This window comes from Pecten maximus, chromosome 15, assembly GCF_902652985.1.
Source record: "Pecten maximus chromosome 15, xPecMax1.1, whole genome shotgun sequence".
Taxonomy (NCBI): domain Eukaryota; kingdom Metazoa; phylum Mollusca; class Bivalvia; order Pectinida; family Pectinidae; genus Pecten; species Pecten maximus.
Genome location: NC_047029.1, coordinates 108,301 through 130,352, shown reverse-complemented (window position 1 = coordinate 130,352; position 22,052 = coordinate 108,301). Strand labels below are relative to the sequence as shown.

At 39.1% G+C, this 22,052-nt stretch overlaps 1 protein-coding gene across 3 annotated transcripts in view; it reads left to right on the top strand.

Annotated features, from left to right (window-relative positions):
* The window catches only part of LOC117344274 (SRC kinase signaling inhibitor 1-like), an 89,513-nt gene that overhangs the window by 3,797 nt on the left and 63,664 nt on the right, over positions 1-22,052 (top strand). For all 3 annotated transcript variants that reach the window (XM_033906963.1, XM_033906964.1, XM_033906962.1), the window contains exon 2: positions 19,505-19,612. In XM_033906963.1, coding sequence (XP_033762854.1) covers positions 19,505-19,612 — 108 coding nt within the window. The remainder of the gene's footprint in view (positions 1-19,504; positions 19,613-22,052) is intronic.

Here is a 22,052-nt window from a genome sequence, read left to right as displayed (position 1 = left end):
TTACAATGGTAGGGTTACAATGGTAGGGTTACAACAGTAGGGTTACAACAGTAGGGTTACAACAGTAGGGTTACAACAGTAGGGTTACAATGGTAGGGTTACAACAGTAGGGTTACAATGGTAGGGTTACAATGGTAGGGTTACAACAGTAGGGTTACAACAGTAGGGTTACAATGGTAGGGTTACAACAGTAGGGTTACAACGGTTGGGTTACAATAGTAGGGTTACAACAGTAGGGTTACAACAGTATGGTTACAACAGTAGGGTTACAATTGTAGGGTTACAATGGTAGGGTTACAATGGTTGGGTTACAATAGTAGGGTTACAACAGTAGGGTTACAACGGTAGAGTTACAACAGTATGGTTACAATAGTAGGGTTACAATAGTAGGGTTACAACGGTAGGGTTACAACAGTAGGGTTACAACGGTAGGGTTATAACAGTAGGGTTACAACGGTAGGGTTACAATGGTAGGGTTACACAAGTAGGGTTTACAATGGTAGGTTTACCACGGTAAGGGTTACAAATGGTAGGGTTACAGAACAGTAGGGTTACAATGGTAGGGGTTACAACAGTAGGGTTACAATGGTAAGGGGTTACAATGGTGTTCAATGGTAGGGTTACAAATGGTAGGGGTTACAACAGTAGGGTTACAATTGTAGGGTTACAACAGGAGGGTTACAATGGTAGGGTTACAACAGTAGGGTTACAATGGTAGGGTTACAATGGTTGGGTTACAATGGTAGGGTTACAACAGTAGGGTTACAATGGTTGGGTTACAATGGTAGGGTTACAACAGTAGGGTTACAACAGTTGGGTTAACAGTAGGGTTACAACAGTAGGGTTACAATAGTAAGGCTTCAGCATCACAAGAGCAGGGTTATACAGATGAAATGCTGACAGATTTCTGCTAGTTCCAGCTGGTCAGTCAGAAAGCCACAGACTGCTATATATATATCTTGGTCAGTTTTTTTTGTTGGAATATGGATTTTTAGCTGTAGTATTTGTCAGGTCCAGCCAATATGCATGAAGCTGACCACTCCAGGGTGAAGTATCCATAGCAACCAATTAGTGTTGCTGACAACCTCCTGTAGGGTCAGTAGCACTGCTGGGATTAAGATTGTCAGTGTCAGAACCCTAGTAATGAGACTGGGAAGGAGTCAGTGTCAAAACCCTATTAATGAGACTTGGAAGGAGGTGTGATGATAAGAGAGGATAGGCAGTTATTAACACTACTAGGAAGGAGGTTGTCAGAATCATATCTGGGTGGTAATGAGGTTGATTAGGATGAAGGAAGGAAAGACATCTGGGAAGGAGGTTGTCAGAACCATATCTGGGTGGTAATGAGGTTGATTAGGATGTAGTAAGGAAACACATCTGGGAAGGAGGTTGTCAGAATCATATCTGGGTGGTATAATGAGGTTGATTGGGATGAAGGAAGGAAACACATCTGGGAAGGAGGTTGTCAGAATCATATCTGGATGGTAATGAGGTTGATTGGGATGTAGTAAGGAAACACATCTGGGAAGGAGGTTGTCAGAATCATATCTGGGTGGCAATGAGGTTGATTAGGATGTAGTAAGGAAACACATCTGGGAAGGAGGTTGTCAGAATCATATCTGGATGGTTATGAGGTTGATTGGGATGTAGTAAGGAAACACATCTGGGAAGGAGGTTGTCAGAATCATATCTGGATGGTTATGAGGTTGATTGGGATTTAGTAAGGAAACACATCTGGGAAGGAGGTTGTCAGAATCATATCTGGATGGTAATGAGGTTGATTGGGATGTAGTAAGGAAACACATCTGGGAAGGAGGTTGTCAGAATCATATCTGGGTGGCAATGAGGTTGATTAGGATGTAGTAAGGAAACACATCTGGGAAGGAGGTTGTCAGAATCATATCTGGGTGGTAATGAGGTTGATTAGGATGTAGTAAGGAAACACATCTGGGAAGGAGGTTGTCAGAATCATATCTGGGTGGTATAATGAGGTTGATTGGGATGAAGGAAGGAAACACATCTGGGAAGGAGGTTGTCAGAATCATATCTGGATGGTAATGAGGTTGATTGGGATGTAGTAAGGAAACACATCTGGGAAGGAGGTTGTCAGAATCATATCTGGGTGGTAATTAAGTTGATTGGGATGTAGGAAGGAGACACATCTGGGAAGGAGGTTGTCAGATATAACTGGTACATTTGGTCCCTGTACAGATATAACTGGTACATTTGGTCCCTGTACAGATATAACTGGTACATTTGGTCCCTATACAGATATAACTGGTACATTTGGTCCTTGTACAGTTATAACTGGTACATTTGGTCCCTATACAGATATAACTGGTACATTTGGTCCCTATACAGATATAACTGGTACATTTAGGTCCTTGTACAGTTATAACTGGTACATTTGGTCCCTATACAGATATAACTGGTACATTTGGTCCCTATACAGATATAACTGGTACATTTGGTCCCTATACAGATATAACTGGTACATTTGGTCCCTGTACAGTTATAACTGGTACATTTGGTCCCTATACAGATATAACTGGTACATTTGGTCCCTATACAGATATAACTGGTACATTTGGTCCCTGTACAGATATAACTGGTACATTTGGTCCCTGTACAGATATAACTGGTACATTTGGTCCCTGTACAGATATAACTGGTACATTTGGTCCCTGTACAGATATAACTGGTACATTTGGTCCCTGTACAGATAACTGGTACATTTGGTCCCTGTACAGATATAACTGGTACATTTGGTCCCTGTACAGATATAACTGGTACATTTGGTCCTTGTCATGTTATTTTATTGTAGGTCTTATTTTTTATGAGTATGTGTAACCGACATTTGAGAAGAACAATAATGCAATTATTCTCTTTGAAGTGTTTGGGTATGGTTCAAATGGTGCTATTTAGATTTTCTCTTTAAACCAAATATTTTGTGTAATGGGAACATTTAGAATTTGTGTGAATTACTCTGTATAATTCAAGCATTGTCGTGACTAATTCATAGAATAATACAAATCATAAAGTTCTTTTAATGTTATTTTCACAGATGAACACTTTGTCCATGACAGCTGTAGAAGTGTGAATGTTTATTACATTGTATAGACACCCAGTAAAGTAAAGTGTTTCTCTTCCCTCTGTTTTTCTGACCTTTAACCTTTCATTACTGTTAGTATCCTATTATGTTTTTCTGACCTTTGACCTTTTTAACCATTGCTTGTGTTGTTTTCACTTGAATTACTGCTATCTGTTTAAAAGTATTGTATCCTCCCTGACTTGTTCTAGTATCCCATGACCTAACATCTAGTATTCATCATCCCTGACTTGTTCTAGTATCCATGACCTAACATCTAGTATTCATCATCCCTGACTTGTTCTAGTATCCCATGACCTAACATCTAGTATTCATTATCCTTAGATTGTTCTAGTATCCATGACCTAACATCTAGTATTCATCATCCCTGGCTTGTTCTAGTATCCCATGACCTAACATCTAGTATTCATTATCCTTAGATTGTTCTAGTATCCCATGACCTAACATCTAGTATTCATTATCCTTAGATTGTTCTAGTATCCATGACCTAACATCTAGTATTCATCATCCCTGGCTTGTTCTAGTATCCCATGACCTAACATCTAGTATTCATTATCCTTAGATTGTTCTAGTATCCATGACCTAACATCTAGTATTCATAATCCTTAGATTGTTCTAGTATCCCATGACCTAACATCTAGTATTCATTATCCTTAGATTGTTCTAGTATCCATGACCTAACATCTAGTATTCATCATCCCTGGCTTGTTCTAGTATCCATGACCTAACATCTAGTATTCATCATCCCTGGCTTGATCTAGTATCCATGACCTAACATCTAGTATTCATTATCCTTAGATTGTTCTAGTATCCCATGACCTAACATCTAGTATTCATTATCCTTAGATTGTTCTAGTATCCCATGACCTAACATCTAGTATTCATCATCCCTGGCTTGTTCTAGTATCCATGACCCTAACATCTAGTATTCATCATCCCTGACTTGTTCTAGTATCCCATGACCTAACATCTAGTATTCATCATCCCTGGCTTGTTCTAGTATCCATGACCCTAACATCTAGTATTCATCATCCCTGACTTGTTCTAGTATCCCATGACCTAACATCTAGTATTCATCATCCCTGACTTGTTCTAGTATCCCATGACCTAACATCTAGTATTCATCATCCCTGGCTTGTTCTAGTATCCATGACCCTAACATCTAGTATTCATCATCCCTGACTTGTTCTAGTATCCCATGACCTAACATCTAGTATTCATCATCCCTGGCTTGTTCTAGTATCCATGACCCTAACATCTAGTATTCATCATCCCTGACTTGTTCTAGTATCCCATGACCCTAACATCTAGTATTCATCATCCCTGACTTGTTCTAGTATCCATGACCTAACATCTAGTATTCATCATCCCTGGCTTGTTCTAGTATCCATGACCTAACATCTAGTATTCATCATCCCTGGCTTGATCTAGTATCCATGACCTAACATCTAGTATTCATTATCCTTAGATTGTTCTAGTATCCCATGACCTAACATCTAGTATTCATTATCCTTAGATTGTTCTAGTATCCCATGACCTAACATCTAGTATTCATCATCCCTGGCTTGTTCTAGTATCCATGACCCTAACATCTAGTATTCATCATCCCTGACTTGTTCTAGTATCCATGACCTAACATCTAGTATTCATCATCCCTGACTTGTTCTAGTATCCATGACCTAACATCTAGTATTCATCATCCCTGGCTTGTTCTAGTATCCATGACCTAACATCTAGTATTCATCATCCCTGACTTGTTCTAGTATCCATGACCTAACATCTAGTATTCATCATCCCTGGCTTGTTCTAGTATCCATGACCTAACATCTAGTATTCATCATCCCTGGCTTGATCTAGTATCCATGACCTAACATCTAGTATTCATTATCCTTAGATTGTTCTAGTATCCCATGACCTAACATCTAGTATTCATTATCCTTAGATTGTTCTAGTATCCCATGACCTAACATCTAGTATTCATCATCCCTGGCTTGTTCTAGTATCCATGACCCTAACATCTAGTATTCATCATCCCTGACTTGTTCTAGTATCCCCTGACCTAACATCTAATATTCATCATTATTGCTAGACCATGTCATGACAACTGGTTCATTATTTCCTGACCATGTCATGGATATCCCCTTAAATTATTCTTATTCCTATATCTGTAATATGTCTATCACCAGTAACTATGTAGAATGAATGTACTAATTTCTAAAATCTACAGTGTGTTGGTTTAATCTAATTAAATCAGGCACAGGTGTACATGGACTTCGTTATATATCTAATAAATGCCTGTCTTGTGACTTAAACATCTATTAACAGCTAGTATATAATGTACCCTCTAATATCTTGTGACTTAAACATCTATTAACAGCTAGTATATAATGTACCCTCTAATATCTTGTGACTTAAACATCTATTAACAGCTAGTATATAATGTACCCTCTAATATCTTGTGACTTAAACATCTATTAACAGCTAGTATATAATGTACCCTCTAATATCTGTAAAGTTGTGTCTTAATACACCATATAGATATATATATATTAGATCAAAGAAGGACTCCAAATAAAATATGTAGTGTCAGCACTCCTTCTCCAGGCAGAAACAATTACCTAACATCTATCTCTCGTGGACTTTATCTGTCTGTCTACCTCAGGTTTTCCATCTGTCTATCATTTATACTGACAGAAAATCGATCACTCAAAGTTTATGAACGACAACATAAATTTGATGATGAAAATTCACTGAATTTGAAGCTAATGGAATGACGCCTGTTGTGGTATTACCTGTAGCAGTTGGATCCAGGAATGCTTAGACGAAAAAATGAGAAGGTCACAAGATAGGCCACGCAGAACTTGATCAGATATAGGTCACAGGAAAGGCCACTCAGAACCTGATCTGATATAGGTCACAGGATAGGCCACGCAGAACTTGATCAGATATAGGTCACAGGAAAGGCCACTCAGAACCTGATCTGATATAGGTCACAGGATAGGCCACTCAGAACTTGATCAGATATAGGTCACAGGATAGGCCAATCAGACCTTGATCAGATATAGGTCACAGGATAGGCCACTCAGAACCTGATCTGATATAGGTCACAGGATAGGCCACTCAGAACCTGATCTGATATAGGTCACAGGATAGGCCAATCAGAACTTGATCAGATATAGGTCACTGAATAGGCCAATCAGAACTTGATCAGATATAGGTCACAGGATAGGCCACTCAGAACCTGATCTGATATAGGTCACAGGATAGGCCAATCAGAACTTGATCAGATATAGGTCACAGGATAGGCCAATCAGACCTTGATCAGATATAGGTCACAGGATAGGCCAATCAGAACCTGATCTGATATAGGTCACAGGATAGGCCACTCAGAATCTGATCTGATATAGGTCACAGGATAGGCCACTCAGAACCTGATGAGATATAGGTCACAGGATAGGCCAATCAGAACCATATCTGATATAGGTCACAGGATAGGCCAATCAGAACTTGATCAGATATAGGTCACAGGATAGGCCAATCAGAACTTGATCAGATATAGGTCACAGGATAGGCCAATCAGAACCATATCTGATATAGGTCACAGGATAGGCCAATCAGAACCATATCTGATATAGGTCACAGGATAGGCCAATCAGAATCTGATCGGATATAGGTCACATGATAGGCCACTCAGAACTTGATCAGATATAGGTCACATGATAGGCCACTCAGAACCTGATGAGATATAGGTCACAGGATAGGCCAATCAGAACTTGATCTGATATAGGTCACAGGATAGGCCAATCAGAACTTGATCTGATATAGGTCACAGGATAGGCCAATCAGAATCTGATCGGATATAGGTCACAGGATAGGCCACTCAGAATCTGATCTGATATAGGTCACAGGATAGGCCACTCAGAACTTGATCTGATATAGGTCACAGGATAGGCCAATCAGAATCTGATCGGATATAGGTCACAGGATAGGCCAATCAGAACCATATCTGATATAGGTCACAGGATAGGCCAATCAGAACCATATCTGATATAGGTCACAGGATAGGCCAATCAGAACCATATCTGATATAGGTCACAGGATAGGCCACTCAGAACCTGATCTGATATAGGTCACAGGAAAGGCCACTCAGAACCTAGTGGCCTATCCCATTACCTATGTCCAGGTATAATGGGAAGTTGGCAGGGATTGGGATATTTAGGGAATTGACAGGGATTGGTATATTTGGGGAGTTGACAGGATTGGTATATTTGGGGAGTTGACAGGGATTGGTATATTTGGGGAGTTGACAGAGATATTGGGGAGTTGACAGAGATTGGTATATTTGGGAAGTTGGCAGGGATTGGTATATTTAGGGAATTGACAGGGATTGGTATATTTAGGGAATTGACAGGGATTGGTATATTTGGGGAGTTGACAGGGATTGGTATATTTATGGAGTTGACAGGGATTGGTATATTTGGGGAGTTGACAGGGATTGGTATATTTGGGGAGTTGACAGGGATTGGTATATTTAGGGAATTGACAGGGATTGGTATATTTGGGGAGTTGACAGGGATTGGTATATTTGGGGAGTTGACAGGGATTGGTATATTTGGGGAGTTGACAGGGATTGGTATATTTGGGGAGTTGACAGGGATTGGTATATTTGGGGAGTTGACAGGGATTGGTATATTTGGGGAGTTGACAGGGATTGGTATATTTGGGGAGTTGACTGGGATTGGTATATTTGGGGAGTTGACAGGGATTGGTATATTTGGGGAGTTGACAGGGTTATGTATTAATGATACTCTGATTGTAAACATACATGTGCCTCAGCAGGCTGGTCATTGACCTTGACCACATTGATTAACACAAAGGTCATCATCTGACCGCTGGTCAGCTCTGAAGTGTTGATCAAACACAAATAAGGTTTAACTAATTAGTGACCAGCTGTTGCTGTCTGAATGGGAGATAAATGACCCCAGAATTAGTTACATTGGTCAGTCTACTGGTCAGTCCCCTGTTAATGTTCACCTGGTCAGTCCCCTGTTAATGGTCACCTGGTCAGTCCTTACTGGTCAGCTGGGTCCACCTGTTCTCAGCCTGGTCAGCTTAACTGTAAAGTCTATATATAAACATTTCTTGTCCTGATACTTTCTTGATTTGAGATTCCAAATTATTTCATTTGCTTGATTTCAATTTATGGAACTTTTCTGGTTTACCATCGATAACAAAATGATACTGATCGTTGAAAATAGAAATGTATAATGATGATGATTTGGAAATTTCATTGTATTAGTTGTGACACATATTTATGCATCTTTACTGAACCTATCATCCAATGTTGCCATGGAAATGAAAATAAACCATCAATACATATTATTACTAAGATTTAAAAAACAGTTAAATAAAACAAAAAACAAAGAAAACTACTTTTAAACAGTTTTAAATGTACCTATTGACGATTCGGTCAGAACAATATCACTTTGTGTTAGGTATTGACCCCATTGTGGAGTGATCACGACTGTTTAGGTATCGACTGTTTAGGTATCGACCCAGAGTGATCAGGACTGTTGATGATGTAATGGAAATGGGAGCAGGTGGTCTACATCTGCTTGGTCCATTTTGATTTAAGGAATTACTTTAAATTGACCACCATGTTAGATGACAAATTAGGGAGTGGTCAAGCTGTGTCCAGTTTAGTCCTATTTGTTAGAGGTTTTCCATAATATGTGGTTCTGAAAGAAAACTTTTGAAAACACCAGGTGGTATTTATTTTCAAGATTTATGTAAGGCCAGGGAATTCATAACTTTGATTGAACAATTAACATTGAATAGAAAGTAAGTTTAATGTAACATGGGCACTCATAACAATTGAACTTACAAAATTAAACATTGATAATAAAACATATAAAATTATACACTGATAATAAAATGCAAAATTAAACATTTAGAATAAAACCTACAGATTTAAACATTGGTAATAAAATATACAAAATTAAACATTGATAATAAAATATACAAAATTAAACATTGATAATAAAACATACAAAATTATACACTGATAATAAAATATACAAAATTATACACTGATGATAAAATATACAAAATTATACACTGATAATAAAATATACAAAATTATACACTGATGATAAAATATACAAAATTATACACTGTTAATAAAAAATACAAAATTAAACATTGATAATAAAACAATATTCAACACTAAAAATAAAATATAAGAAATTCAACACTGGTATGTTAGTAAGTCTCAAGGTGACAAGGTAACTAGGTCAAAATTCTCGTTTCTGAACTGTTAGTACGTCTTGGTGACAAGGTAACTAAGTCAAAATTCTCGTTTCTGAACTGTTAGTAAGTCTTGGTGACAAGGTAACTAAGTCAAAATTCTCGTTTCTGAACTGTTAGTACGTCTTGGTGACAAGGTAACTAAGTCAAAATTCTCGTTTCTGAACTGTTAGTACGTCTTGGTGACAAGGTAACTAAGTCAAAATTCTCGTTTCTGAACTGTTAGTAAGTCTTGGTGACAAGGTAACTAAGTCAAAATTCTCGTTTCTGAACTGTTAGTAAGTCTTGGTGACAAGGTAACTAAGTCAAAATTCTCGTTTCTGAACTGTTAGTAAGTCTTGGTGACAAGGTAACTAAGTCAAAATTCTCGTTTCTGACCTTGGTTTTAAGTAAGTCTTGGTGACAAGGTAACAAGTCAAAATTCTCGTTTCTGACAATGTTAGTACGTCTTTGGTGACATAGGTAACTAAGTCAAAATTCTCGTTTCTGAACTGTTAGTAAGTCTTGGTGACAAGGTAACTAAGTCAAAATTCTCGTTTCTGAACTGTTAGTAAGTCTTGGTGACAAGGTAACTAAGTCAAAATTCTCGTTTCTGAACTGTTAGTAAGTCTTGGTGACAAGGTAACTAGGTCAAAATTCCCTGACATCTATGGTTTCTGTTAGTAAGTCTTGGTGACAAGGTAACTAAGTCAAAATTCTCGTTTCTGATCTGTTAGTAAGTCTTGGTGACAAGGTAACTAGGTCAAAATTCCCGGACATCTATGGTTTCTGATCTGTTAGTAAGTCTTGGTGACAACGTAACTAGGTCAAAATTCCCGGACATCTATGGTTTCTGATCTGTTAGTAAGTCTTGGTGACAAGGTAACTAAGTCAAAATTCTCGTTTCTGATCTGTTAGTAAGTCCTGGTGACAAGGTAACTAGGTCAAAATTCCCGGACATCTATGGTTTCTGATCTGTTAGTAAGTCTTGGTGACAAGGTAACTAGGTCAAAATTCTCAGCCATCTATGGTTTCTGATCTGTTAGTAAGTCTTGGTGACAAGGTAACTAGGTCAAAATTCTCAGCCATCTATGGTTTCTGATCTGTTAGTAAGTCTTGGTGACAAGGTAACTAGGTCAAAATTCTCAGCCATCTATGGTTTCTGATCTGTTAGTAAGTCTTGGTGACAAGGTAACTAGGTCAAAATTCTCAGCCATCTATGGTTTCTGTTAGTAAGTCTTGGTGACAAGGTAACTAGGTCAAAATTCTCAGACATCTATGGTTTCTGATCTGTGAGTAAGTCTTGGTGACAAGGTATAACTAGGTCAAAATTCTCAGACATCTATGGTTTCTGATCTGTTAGTAAGTCTTGGTGACAAGGTAACTAGGTCAAAATTCTCAGCCATCTATGGTTTCTGATCTGTTAGTAAGTCTTGGTGACAAGGTAACTAGGTCAAAATTCTCAGACATCTATGGTTTCTGATCTGTTAGTAAGTCTTGGTGACAAGATAACTAGGTCAAAATTCTCAGCCATCTATGGTTTCTGATCTGTTAGTAAGTCTTGGTGACAAGGTAACTAGGTCAAAATTATTGGACATCTACTTAAATAAGTAAAGTCTTTGGTCACCAATTTAGTAGATCATACTTCTCTGTTAGGTGAAAGAAACTTTACACAGAGAGGCACAGAATATGGCAAGCCTTTTCTGAGATGGTGGAAACTGGATCAATGGATACAAATTGTTCATTATCATGCTAGTCCATCAGCTGTACTAGTGATGCTGCTGCTGGCTGACCATCAGACTTAAGGTTACACTACGATGAATTGATCCATCATTATTAGGTTTTGCCTGATTCTACTATTGATTTATTTGGGGGGCTTCAATTGAACCCTAAATGTAACATGACAAAAACTGTAGTTTGGGGCTCACCATGTCTTGATATTCATCTGTGATGAACCGTAAATTGGTTTTCAAAAGAATGTGTTTATTTCTGTCCTATAGTTTTGCCTGAATTCCATTGTAGTGTTCTGATGATTAGAGTTTCCTGAAACTCTGCAATTGGGTTTTCCAAATACCATCTGCACCAATTAAGTATTCGACTCCCTTTCAGCCCCTAAATTCCTCTGTATGGGGATGAGTATTGATTCAATTACAAATTGTGAAGGTTTTATGGAGAAAAATGACAGTAGCCCCTTGTGGCCTGTTGGTGATACTGAAGAATTGAGTGACCTATTTCTGTGACACATTTGTTTTCTGATGAATTCCAAATTCCTCAATCATGAATCATTGGTTGAAGGGAGGAAAGGGTTGAGGGTCTTTTTATCGACTCCTTCTATTGTTGTTTTGACAGTAAGCAGGCTCTTAGATTCCCTGATGGGGGCTATGATAATATGTGGAGTTTGACAGAGGTCATTGGGGATGTTAGATACCCAAATGGGGCTTAAGCTTAAAGAATTATTTATCTCACCATAGCTTTATTTTGATATTTATTAGGTAGAATTTTTTTGTTTAGCCCCAAGATCTATCAACAAAATATTTCATATTCATATATATTGTGGTTATTGTACCAATAACACCAGCCTGTTGGAGGTTACTTCCCAAAGTGTTGATGTCCATTTGTACAGCTAGGTGACTTAGAATATGATATCATGATACTACAGGGCAATAACCTTCTATTACTGTTGTATGTCAACAGGGATATGATTAAGAAATCATAATAGATGTTTCTTCATACTAGTATATCTCATTAATTTCATTTGGTCCTTTTGTACTACTGAAGGGTATGTATACGATCAGAACAGAAGGAGGGGAAAACCTACAAATGTCATATCCAGTAACCTACAGCTGTCATATCCAGTCACCTACAGTGTCATATCCAGTCACCCACAGCTGTCATATCCAGTCACCCACAGCTGTCATATCCAGTAACTTACAGCTGTCATATCCAGTCACCTACAGCTGTCATATCCAGTAACTTACAGCTGTCATATCCAGTCACCTACAGCTGTCATATCCAGTCACCCACAGCTGTCATATCCAGTAACCTACAGCTGTCATATCCAGTCACCCACAGCTGTCATATCCAGTCATCTACAGTCCTATTCTGTATACTTAAATCCATGCACATGTCCCAATCTACACAGAGTTATGCCCCTTATGGTACAGTTTAAAATACCTAGGAATTAATCCAGATGGCATGACCATCATCAGCTGAGCATTTACTACATGAAAACCAATATTCCCAAGAAAACAGTAGTCAATAAAGTGTCTTAATAATGACTGAGTGGGTATTTAGTTTTTGTAATAAAGTGGATTTGTCAATCAGAAATGGACATTTATCCTGAGAAAGACTTATCAACAGGGAAGACTAGCTGTTAACAGGGGAATATCAACAGGGAAGACCAGCTGTTAACAGGGGAATTATCAACAGGGAAGACCAGCTGTTAACAGGGGAATATCAACAGGGAAGACCAGCTGTTAACAGGGGAATTATCAACAGGGAAGACCAGCTGTTAACAGGGGAATTATCAACAGGGAAGACCAGCTGTTAACAGGGGAATATCAACAGGGAAGACCAGCTGTTAACAGGGGAATTATCAACAGGGAAGACTAGCTGTTAACAGGGGAATTATCAACAGGGAAGACTAGCTGTTAACAGGGGAATATCAACAGGGAAGACCAGCTGTTAACAGGGGAATTATCAACAGGGAAGACTAGCTGTTAACAGGGGAATTATCAACAGGGAAGACTAGCTGTTAACAGGGGAATTATCAACAGGGAAGACTAGCTGTTAACAGGGGAATTATCAACAGGGAAGACTAGCTGTTAACAGGGGAATTATCAACAGGGAAGACTAGCTGTTAACAGGGGAATTATCAACAGGGAAGACTAGCTGTTAACAGGGGAATATCAACAGGGAAGACTAGCTGTTAACAGGGGAATATCAACAGGGAAGACTAGCTGTTAACAGGGGAATATCAACAGGGAAGACTAGCTGTTAACAGGGGAATATCAACAGGGAAGACTAGCTGTTAACAGGGGAATATCAACAGGGAAGACTAGCTGTTAACAGGGGAATATCAACAGGGAAGACTAGCTGTTAACAGGGGAATTATCAACAGGGAAGACTAGCTGTTAACAGGGGAATATCAACAGGGAAGACTAGCTGTTAACAGGGGAATTATCAACAGGGAAGACTAGCTGTTAACAGGGGAATATCAACAGGGAAGACTAGCTGTTAACAGGGGAATATCAACAGGGAAGACTAGCTGTTAACAGGGGAATTATCAACAGGGAAGACTAGCTGTTAACAGGGGAATATCAACAGGGAAGACTAGCTGTTAACAGGGGAATATCAACAGGGAAGACTAGCTGTTAACAGGGGAATATCAACAGGGAAGACTAGCTGTTAACAGGGGAATATCAACAGGGAAGACTAGCTGTTAACAGGGGAATATCAACAGGGAAGACTAGCTGTTAACAGGGGAATATCAACAGGGAAGACTAGCTGTTAACAGGGGAATATCAACAGGGAAGACTAGCTGTTAACAGGGGAATTATCAACAGGGAAGACCAGCTGTTAACAGGGGAATTATCAACAGGGAAGACTAGCTGTTAACAGGGGAATATCAACAGGGAAGACTAGCTGTTAACAGGGGAATATCAACAGGGAAGACTAGCTGTTAACAGGGGAATTATCAACAGGGAAGACTAGCTGTTAACAGGGAATTATCAACAGGGAAGACTAGCTGTTAACAGGGGAATATCAACAGGGAAGACTAGCTGTTAACAGGGGAATTATCAACAGGGAAGACCAGCTGTTAACAGGGGAATTATCAACAGGGAAGACTAGCTGTTAACAGGGGAATTATCAACAGGGAAGACTAGCTGTTAACAGGGGAATTATCAACAGGGAAGACTAGCTGTTAACAGGGGAATATCAACAGGGAAGACTAGCTGTTAACAGGGGAATTATCAACAGGGAAGACTAGCTGTTAACAGGGGAATTATCAACAGGGAAGACTAGCTGTTAACAGGGGAATTATCAACAGGGAAGACTAGCTGTTAACAGGGGAATATCAACCAGGGAAGACTAGCCTGTTAACAGGGGAATTATCAACAGGGAAGACTAGCTGTTAACAGGGGAATTATCAACAGGGAAGACTAGCTGTTAACAGGGGAATTATCAACAGGGAAGACTAGCTGTTAACAGGGGAATTATCAACAGGGAAGACTAGCTGTTAACAGGGGAATTATCAACAGGGAAGACTAGCTGTTAACAGGGGAATTATCAACAGGGAAGACTAGCTGTTAACAGGGGAATTATCAACAGGGAAGACTAGCTGTTAACAGGGGAATATCAACAGGGAAGACTAGCTGTTAACAGGGGAATTATCAACAGGGAAGACTAGCTGTTAACAGGGGAATTATCAACAGGGAAGACTAGCTGTTAACAGGGGAATATCAACAGGGAAGACTAGCTGTTAACAGGGGAATTATCAACAGGGAAGACTAGCTGTTAACAGGGGAATTATCAACAGGGAAGACTAGCTGTTAACAGGGGAATTATCAACAGGGAAGACTAGCTGTTAACAGGGGAATATCAACAGGGAAGACTAGCTGTTAACAGGGGAATTATCAACAGGGAAGACTAGCTGTTAACAGGGGAATTATCAACAGGGAAGACTAGCTGTTAACAGGGGAATTATCAACAGGGAAGACCAGCTGTTAACAGGGGAATATCAACAGGGAAGACTAGCTGTTAACAGGGGAATTATCAACAGGGAAGACTAGCTGTTAACAGGGGAATTATCAACAGGGAAGACTAGCTGTTAACAGGGGAATATCAACAGGGAAGACTAGCTGTTAACAGGGGAATTATCAACAGGGAAGACCAGCTGTTAACAGGGGAATTATCAACAGGGAAGACTAGCTGTTAACAGGGGAATTATCAACAGGGAAGACTAGCTGTTAACAGGGGAATTATCAACAGGGAAGACTAGCTGTTAACAGGGGAATTATCAACAGGGAAGACTAGCTGTTAACAGGGGAATATCAACAGGGAAGACTAGCTGTTAACAGGGGAATTATCAACAGGGAAGACTAGCTGTTAACAGGGGAATATCAACAGGGAAGACTAGCTGTTAACAGGGGAATATCAACAGGGAAGACTAGCTGTTAACAGGGGAATTATCAACAGGGAAGACTAGCTGTTAACAGGGGAATTATCAACAGGGAAGACTAGCTGTTAACAGGGGAATTATCAACAGGGAAGACCAGCTGTTAACAGGGGAATTATCAACAGGGAAGACTAGCTGTTAACAGGGGAATATCAACAGGGAAGACTAGCTGTTAACAGGGGAATTATCAACAGGGAAGACTAGCTGTTAACAGGGGAATTATCAACAGGGAAGACTAGCTGTTAACAGGGGAATATCAACAGGGAAGACTAGCTGTTAACAGGGGAATATCAACAGGGAAGACCAGCTGTTAACAGGGGAATTATCAACAGGGAAGACTAGCTGTTAACAGGGGAATATCAACAGGGAAGACTAGCTGTTAACAGGGGAATTATCAACAGGGAAGACTAGCTGTTAACAGGGGAATTATCAACAGGGAAGACCAGCTGTTAACAGGGGAATTATCAACAGGGAAGACTAGCTGTTAACAGGGGAATTATCAACAGGGAAGACTAGCTGTTAACAGGGGAATATCAACAGGGAAGACTAGCTGTTAACAGGGGAATATCAACAGGGAAGACTAGCTGTTAACAGGGGAATATCAACAGGGAAGACCAGCTGTTAACAGGGGAATTATCAACAGGGAAGACCAGCTGTTAACAGGGGAATTATCAACAGGGAAGACCAGCTGTTAACAGGGGAATTATCAACAGGGAAGACTAGCTGTTAACAGGGGAATATCAACAGGGAAGACCAGCTGTTAACAGGGGAATATCAACAGGGAAGACCAGCTGTTAACAGGGGAATATCAACAGGGAAGACTAGCTGTTAACAGGGGAATATCAACAGGGAAGACCAGCTGTTAACAGGGGAATTATCAACAGGGAAGACTAGCTGTTAACAGGGGAATATCAACAGGGAAGACTAGCTGTTAACAGGGGAATATCAACAGGGAAGACTAGCTGTTAACAGGGGAATATCAACAGGGAAGACTAGCTGTTAACAGGGGAATTATCAACAGGGAAGACTAGCTGTTAACAGGGGAATATCAACAGGGAAGACTAGCTGTTAACAGGGGAATTATCAACAGGGAAGACTAGCTGTTAACAGGGGAATATCAACAGGGAAGACCAGCTGTTAACAGGGGAATTATCAACAGGGAAGACTAGCTGTTAACAGGGGAATTATCAACAGGGAAGACCAGCTGTTAACAGGGGAATTATCAACAGGGAAGACCAGCTGTTAACAGGGGAATATCAACAGGGAAGACCAGCTGTTAACAGGGGAATATCAACAGGGAAGACTAGCTGTTAACAGGGGAATATCAACAGGGAAGACTAGCTGTTAACAGGGGAATTATCAACAGGGAAGACCAGCTGTTAACAGGGGAATTATCAACAGGGAAGACTAGCTGTTAACAGGGGAATTATCAACAGGGAAGACTAGCTGTTAACAGGGGAATTATCAACAGGGAAGACCAGCTGTTAACAGGGGAATTATCAACAGGGAAGACTAGCTGTTAACAGGGGAATTATCAACAGGGAAGACTAGCTGTTAACAGGGGAATATCAACAGGGAAGACTAGCTGTTAACAGGGGAATATCAACAGGGAAGACCAGCTGTTAACAGGGGAATATCAACAGGGAAGACTAGCTGTTAACAGGGGAATATCAACAGGGAAGACTAGCTGTTAACAGGGGAATTATCAACAGGGAAGACTAGCTGTTAACAGGGGAATATCAACAGGGAAGACTAGCTGTTAACAGGGGAATTATCAACAGGGAAGACTAGCTGTTAACAGGGGAATATCAACAGGGAAGACTAGCTGTTAACAGGGGAATATCAACAGGGAAGACCAGCTGTTAACAGGGGAATATCAACAGGGAAGACCAGCTGTTAACAGGGGAATTCAGGACTTTGTTGTTAACAGACTAGACACTCTAAATAATGGGTGGTTAGGGACACGTATGTGGTCTCTAGGGACAGGTATGTGGTCTCTAGGGACAGGTATGTGGTCTCTAGGGACAGGTATGTGGTCTCTAGGGACACGTATGTGGTCTCTAGGGACAGGTATGTGGTCTCTAAAGGCAGGTTTTTGATCTGTCATCAAATTAGGTGGTCTCCCAAGACCAGTGTTCTGTCACTAAAACAAATGGTCTCTCAAGACAGGTGTTCTGTCATCAAATTACACCTCCGTATGACCTTGAGGTAAAGTCAGTGACAGTCTACACAGTGGTCACAATTACACCTCCGTATGACCTTGTGGTAAAGTCAGTGACAGTCTACAGTTATCAAATGGGTACGAGGGCGATAGTAATTTTGTCAGCCCCGAAGCAACAACTGTTGCACGAGGGCTTTAGCCCGAGGGCAACCATTGTTGATGAGGGGCTGACAAAATTACTATTGCCCGAATTACCCCATTTGATAACTGTTTTATTATACCTTTACGTTTTTTTCTCTATATAGATGTTTGTGCTGGTATGAGAATCTGCTATATAGTCCTCCATTAACTTGACAGACGTTTGTATGACCCTTTTAGTGTTTTGGCTATCTCTGTCCGTTAATAATGACTCGATCTCTACGTCTGTGGCGTTTTGAAAACGCATGTGTTGATCCATGTTTGACAGTTTCGTGAGAGAAAACAAAATGTTAGGCTACCGTCTGCAACAACAAACAATCTGTGTCAATTAAGCGCTTGCATGTCGTTGTGTCTTTCAAACGTTCTGACGACGTTACAGCAGGGGTGTGACAGTTCGCCGTGTGACAGTTTTTTCGTACTGTCACACAGTGTGATAGTCCTGGAAACACATGCGCAATCCTCTCGAGGCTGATAGTCAAATTATCACATTACTTTTATATAGAGAAAAAAACGTAAAGGTATAATAATCTACAGTGGTCACAATTACACCTCCGTATGACCTTGAGGTAAAGTCAGTGACAGTCTACACAGTACACTGTATGACCTTGTGGTAAAGTCAGTAAAATCAAGTCTAATAATCAGGTTCAATTTACACTATAACATGTATTCGTCCTAATTACAAGAGATTGCAGGGTCTGTTTTGGTGAAGAAAATATTACTTAAGATCCTTGGGGGTCTTGGGAATATCATCGAAGTGTCATCAACACTTACCCAGATCTGACCTACTCTAACAGTTGATAGTTAGCTCCAGGACATCAGTTCTGTTACCATGACAACTAGCTAAGATGTCTTCATTATTAATCAGATGTATATTCAGAAATAGATTTTAAGATGATTTCCCTAAAAATTTTGTGTTTATATAGGGTTTTTTCTCAAAAAGGCATATTTCCAATGATTTGACTCTGATGAAGCAGTTTTACTGTATATTTATTTAAGTTATGTTGTAAGCCCACCATCATCTCTTTCTCTTTCTGCTTCATAACAAATTTCTCATTCATTTGTTCAAAAAATTGCATGCTGTTGGTAAATAATACCAGCGAAAGGACATTAACTGTATACACTACTGAATTATGTTTTGAAGCAGATTATAGCTTCCTTTAGATTCCAGCTATATTATAGATACAAACCATTATGTTTCATTTTACAAGAATCAAAGAAGTAAGAATTATGTGGTTGAGAGACAAGGTACCAGAGTGGAAGTCTTTTAAAGTGTACTGATACTATCAGACATCAAAGTATATAGGCTTACATATCTACATAAATCCTATTGCAAAAGTGATGTCAATAATGATTGATGCTGATGGTGCCTTAATATTGAATATCAATGCCGACTGATCTTTGTTATCTATATGAACGCTGCACCGTGTCATCGTTCTATACCACGTACAGGTCCATATTTTATAGTTGATGCTGCTAAATATGGTTTTAACCTACTACCATACTGTATATATATATATATATGTGTGGGAGGAATATTACATGAACTTCAGATTTTACTTTTATTGTGTTGCAGGACTCCGCACGGAAGCGGGAAGCGTTCATGGAACTACTGGCCAAACGATACCCACAATATCGTGACAAGATCAGCGGCACAGGAAGTGAGGATGGATATCCTATAGGGGTGAGTTGGAAAAAAATGGGATTTTAAATAAAGATTAATCACTCAACAATGTTTGAGTGTTCCAGTATCCTGGTTGCAGTATCGTGGGGGTTTCAGTAGTTCTTGGACAATTTGATTTTCTCCTCTGAACTGAATATGTATAAGTAAACTAATTGTGCAATGTTTAAAAGCAAAACATTAATAAACTCTGTGATAGAGAATGTTGTTGGAGTAAAATATTATCAAAGAGTAGTTGAGGAGATTTACTTTTGCTTTTGTAATTCAAAAAATAAAGGCTTCTGTAGAAAAAAAGGTAAAAATATCAGAAGTGTAAAAAGATAATGCTAAGAAAATTAAAATTATTTACAGAATTCTCTTTTTGTGTGTTTATCAATTAAGATGTTTTTGTTATTGTGAGAGGTGTTGAGTGATGGGAGAAAAGGTCGTAAATTATTTAACACTGAGTCAGTTATAAGGTTGTTACCTCTGGTTTTGGTCCTATTAATCCCCAACAGCATGTTGCCAGGTGGCATATGTTAGCTTACAGTCATTAAAGTTTTCCCTCCCAACTGGTCCATGAAGGGCTGACAATAAACTTCCATCAGAGATTACATTGATAGGTATCTCACCTCAGTGCAAGCTGTCAGTTTAAATGTCCTCTTGTCTGGATGGAAGCTATTGTATAGGTCATACCAAGGTTATTTAAGGAGCTATAGTTACTCAATACCCTATAATTACAATAGGAGGACCCCAAGGGGTCTCGTGAAATCTGTTGTCTATTTCAATTACAGGTAGTAGATTGATATTGACATACCGATGGTGGACTTTTTCACTTCCAGGATAGAATTTAAACAGTTGTCAGTTTCATAAGTGAAGAAGTGGATTTCACAGAATAAAACTGCATGCATCCTCTTGTAATTAAAATCATCCTGGTAAATTGAAGATTGTCTAAATATTGTTTGAGTATTCGGTTACATTCCTTACAACAGTACAATCTTAGTCTTCCTTAGTAAGGGTTAGGGTTAACCCTAACCCTTAGTTATCACCACATATTTCCCCTTTTTGTGTCCCCTGTGAAAAGCAGGTGACCTATAGGTATATTTCACTGTGTCAGGCGACCTATAGGTATATTTCACTGTGTCAGGTGACCTATAGGTATATTTCACTGTGTCAGGTGACCTATAGGTATATTTCACTGTGTCAGGTGACCTATAGGTATATTTCACTGTCTCAGGTGACCTATAGGTATATTTCACTGTCTCAGGTGACCTATAGGTATATTTCACTGTGTCAGGTGACCTATAGGTATATTTTACTGTGTCAGGTGACCTATAGGTATATTTCACTGTGTCAGGTGACCTATAGGTATATTTCACTGTGTCAGGTGACCTATAGGTATATTTTACTGTGTCAGGTGACCTATAGGTATATTTCACTGTGTCAGGTGACCTATAGGTATATTTCACTGTGTCAGGTGACCTATAGGTATATTTCACTGTGTCAGGTGACCTATAGGTATATTTCACTGTGTCAGGTGACCTATAGGTATATTCACCTGATAGGTATATTTCACTGTGTCAGGTGGGTTTCAGTGGTGTTGGCGATAGCGTCTACACAGAGGTTTCCATGCAATAACTCAAGGTTCATTTTGGAGGATGAAAGTTCATGCAGATCTTCCTTACCACAATTGAAGGTCGAAGTCAAGGTCACTTTTACTAAAATTAGAAAATTTGTTTCCATGTGATAAAACTCAAGTTCCCTTAGGCCGATCAAACTCAAACTTCATGCAGTTTTTCCTTACTACAAGTGTTTGCATGGGATTGTTTTTATACTGGTTAAAAGGTCAAAGATCAAGGATATTGTTACTATAAATAGAAAATCTGTTTCCATGCAATAACCCTTTTAATCACCAAACTTTCTCGTAGGCGACATCCACTTCCGTGGATTTTATTTTGAAGGAAGGTCCACAAGTAATATTTCACCTTTTGACTTTTTGAACCGAAAAAATTAATTGAATATGACAAATTCATTAACCATTTTGTCAAACTGATATTGTTGACTTCAAGCTCATACAGACATTTGATGATCTGATCTTTGCTCCCATCTCCCTCCCCACCTTTGAAGTGATGTGTGTAGGTTTAAATATCAGTGAATTGAAAAATCATACAATATATATAACACATTATTCTTCAACATGCATTTATCGCAATCATAATATCATATCTAATAAAAAATTAATCAAAGTTTGTTGAGGGTTATCGTTTATACGATTCAAATTAAATCTTAAATTATTTATAATAACAACTGTATTTTCATATGCCTATGCACCCCATAATTTACTTGGACTTACCCATCATGCAGACTTCACTATGATTATAGAGAAGAGTTTATTTTTATCTCCTAATTATAGGGAGGATAAGGTTTGATTAATGTTGGGAAATTTGTATTGGATATTATCAGT